At 34.1% G+C, this 2,818-nt stretch overlaps 1 protein-coding gene across 2 annotated transcripts; it reads right to left on the bottom strand.

The window, feature by feature from the left end:
* Positions 1 to 259: 259 nt before the first annotated feature.
* Positions 260 to 2,611, bottom strand: LOC129291830 (probable WRKY transcription factor 49). Of its 2 annotated transcripts, none has more exons than XM_054929372.1 (3): positions 2,247 to 2,611; positions 2,014 to 2,145; positions 260 to 803 (listed from the first exon to the last, which is right to left on the bottom strand). In XM_054929372.1, exons 1-3 carry the CDS (start codon positions 2,513 to 2,515, stop codon positions 368 to 370), a joined length of 837 nt encoding a protein of 278 aa, XP_054785347.1. In that variant the 5' UTR covers positions 2,516 to 2,611; the 3' UTR covers positions 260 to 367. The 2 variants fall into 2 exon arrangements, with proteins under 2 accessions (XP_054785347.1, XP_054785346.1); XM_054929371.1 differs by having other exon boundaries at positions 261 to 803; positions 2,014 to 2,163.
* Between the last annotated feature and the right edge of the window lie 207 nt (positions 2,612 to 2,818).

The raw sequence follows: 2,818 nt of genomic DNA, 5'->3' as shown, positions 1-2,818 counted from the left end.
ATCATTAATGCCTCTTTTGAAACTTTTGAATCAATCTCCCCTTAATTAACCCTGTGAATTGTTTTTCTGAATTAGAAGAACAAGCATTCATGGCCTAATATTACAAGTGAGATTAAACCCACAACCCTCTACTTACCTGGATTGAGCCTTGTGAATTGTTATTTTAATACATTGTTATTATTTATATTCATGTGTGTGTCCTCCTTTTAAAAAAACTGATGTAAAGCATACATGACAACACACATGAACTATTGCAGATACATAAATTATTTAATTTATGCAAAACTGGCTGTCTGGCACTGATGCAGTAATAGTAGTAATTTAAAGAAGTATTGGGTTGATGAACGTATAAATAAACGTAATTTATTTAAATGCTAGAATTGAAGCCAATGGAATGAGAGGAGTAATTAGAAGGGTACGAAGAAGAGCAGAAAAAATTCGAGGGATTGCTGAAACTAGGGTTCCGAATCACCCATGGCACCATGTCTTCAAGCAGTCCTTGTGGGCCCACGTCATTGGTCGAGGGGAAGATAGCGTCCGTTTCTATGGGCTTCTGGCCGGTATGAGTATGACCTTGTTCACATTCTCGGCCTTCCTCATGGGCTTGGGCTTGTAAAAAGACCGGCCTACAGTTTTTCAATGGTGGATGGGCTTGATGACCTGGTTGGCCCATGAGAAAATATGGGTAAGCATAGTGGAGATGGAGCCCTTCATAAGTGACAATAACAGTGTCAGGCTCTTCACTGGATCTCTCCACTTGCTTCTTGGCACTGCACCTTGGGTTTGTGCACCTATAGTAGCTCCTTTGTTATTACAACAAAGAAACAAGAATTGCCGCCATCCAAGTTAGCTCCTTAGACAGTTTAGATTTAATTTTTTATTAAAATAATATTTAAATGTTAAATTTTAAACAATAAATAATCAAATTCAGACTGCAGTGAAGAAAAAATTTACATAAGATTAAATCAGAACCCTTCAAATGTTAATGTTAATGTTAGAAAACGAAGAAGAGGTAAAAAAGATGGGAAGGGAAAATGAGATAATTATCTCTCCCGATTAATTAGACAATAAGTATCATATTCACTTGCAAACTTAAATGTCCCTAGTTAACTAAAGTAATTTCTTAATAGTTATAATTGTCGGAGGAGAAATGAATACTTAACATCAATTTATTGTAAACAGAATACAATAAAAATTAATTAAAGTTATTAGCTAGAAACAAATTAAATGATATCACATGAAATGAATAGCAAAGTATTTCCTAGTTTCTAGCTCCGTCTATGAAATATGGAAAAAGGAAGATTAATTAGGACCAGGTATCTTAAAAAGGGAGATAGCTTAAGATGGATATGCTTCAATAGATGGTTTAATGACTTATACGTCGACCTAGGTACCTGTGATTCACTCTTAACTCGATTTGTATGATACTACCTATATCCGTCAAGAACAAAAACACATATAGGGTATACTCATTCTTTGATAATAAGTAAATATTCTCACATCACACATCACACATCACTAAACTATTATATAGAGCAATCATTAATGAGTAATGACAAGAAGTTTCACAAATTCAATTTGCATACAGTAAATTCTTAGTAATTAATTATTGGGTTATTTTCTCAAAGATACTTATATTTGTTAAGATATACTCCCTCTCGTTCTCTAATTATAAGACAAAGTTTCAAAATCTTATTTACATTGTTCATCCTAATTGTATCAAGTTACCCTTTATGATGACCATTAATTTAGTGAAGGGCAAAACTGAAAAACTGAAACTTTTTTTTTTCACTAGTTTAAGGATATTGACTGTTATTCCTTAAAAATCATGAAGTTGGTTCGCTTAACTTATAATTAAGATCAGGAGTGGGTACTAAAAAATTAATTTGATTTCACAAATTAACCGAAATGAAGTAAAATTAGCAAGTCGGGGACCAATTGTAAGATTAATCATCCCTTTAATTAAGTTGGTTGTTGAAGAACTGATAATAATTAAATAGTTTAAATAGTTACCTAGGATTGGGGCTGTTCTTGATAGATTTCTGGCCGTACTTCCTCCACTTATATCCATCATCGCTCAACCCATTGCCGCAGCACTTGATTTTCAGGCTATACTTGTTCTCACTCCTGCTCAAATTCAACCCTCTTTCCAACATGCAAACTCTAATAAATTAAATGGCACATCAAATTATTGGATCCTCAATATTAATTCAAGAAACCTAAGCTTATTTAGAAAGGGTACGTACCTGTGTGGTGATGATGAGAGGTGCTGGAAATATTGCTCTCTTTGGTTGGATGTCACTGACAAGGCATTCTCAATATCTGTAATGGTAGGTCCTGAGTACATGTTGGAGATGAACCTATTCATAATGGCTTGCTCCTCGCTTGATTTTCTCGTGTTGTAGTAACTCTGATAATCTGCATCTTCTGTTACCGCATCTAAAAATTCTCTCACAAGATCGTCTTCTTCTGACCAGGTAGTCCTCACAGCTTCCTCCATAGGTGTCTCAATCATTTTTTGACAGAGAGAAAGAAATTATGATGAAGAAGAACAAGAAGAAGAAGATAATCGGAAAAAGCGAAGCAGATGAGGAGGTGGTTGTGACGTATACGTGTTTGGCTCTCTTAACTTTAAAGTATAGGAGCTACTATACGGTTTTGTTTTATATGATTTCCCCTATTTTGACCTAATTTCTTTGGGATAATATAATGGATAATTTAATGATACAGCCCTACCATGGTAATTTAATTTAGTGGTAGATTATCACCAATTTATTTAGAGAATGAGTTTGTATATGTAGAGCATTTAATTTTGTAT

This window comes from Prosopis cineraria, unplaced genomic scaffold (assembly GCF_029017545.1).
Source record: "Prosopis cineraria cultivar Desert tree isolate PC_DT_omini unplaced genomic scaffold, ASM2901754v1 PC13, whole genome shotgun sequence".
NCBI lineage: Eukaryota > Viridiplantae > Streptophyta > Magnoliopsida > Fabales > Fabaceae > Prosopis > Prosopis cineraria.
This window is presented reverse-complemented; position numbering and strand designations above follow the sequence as displayed.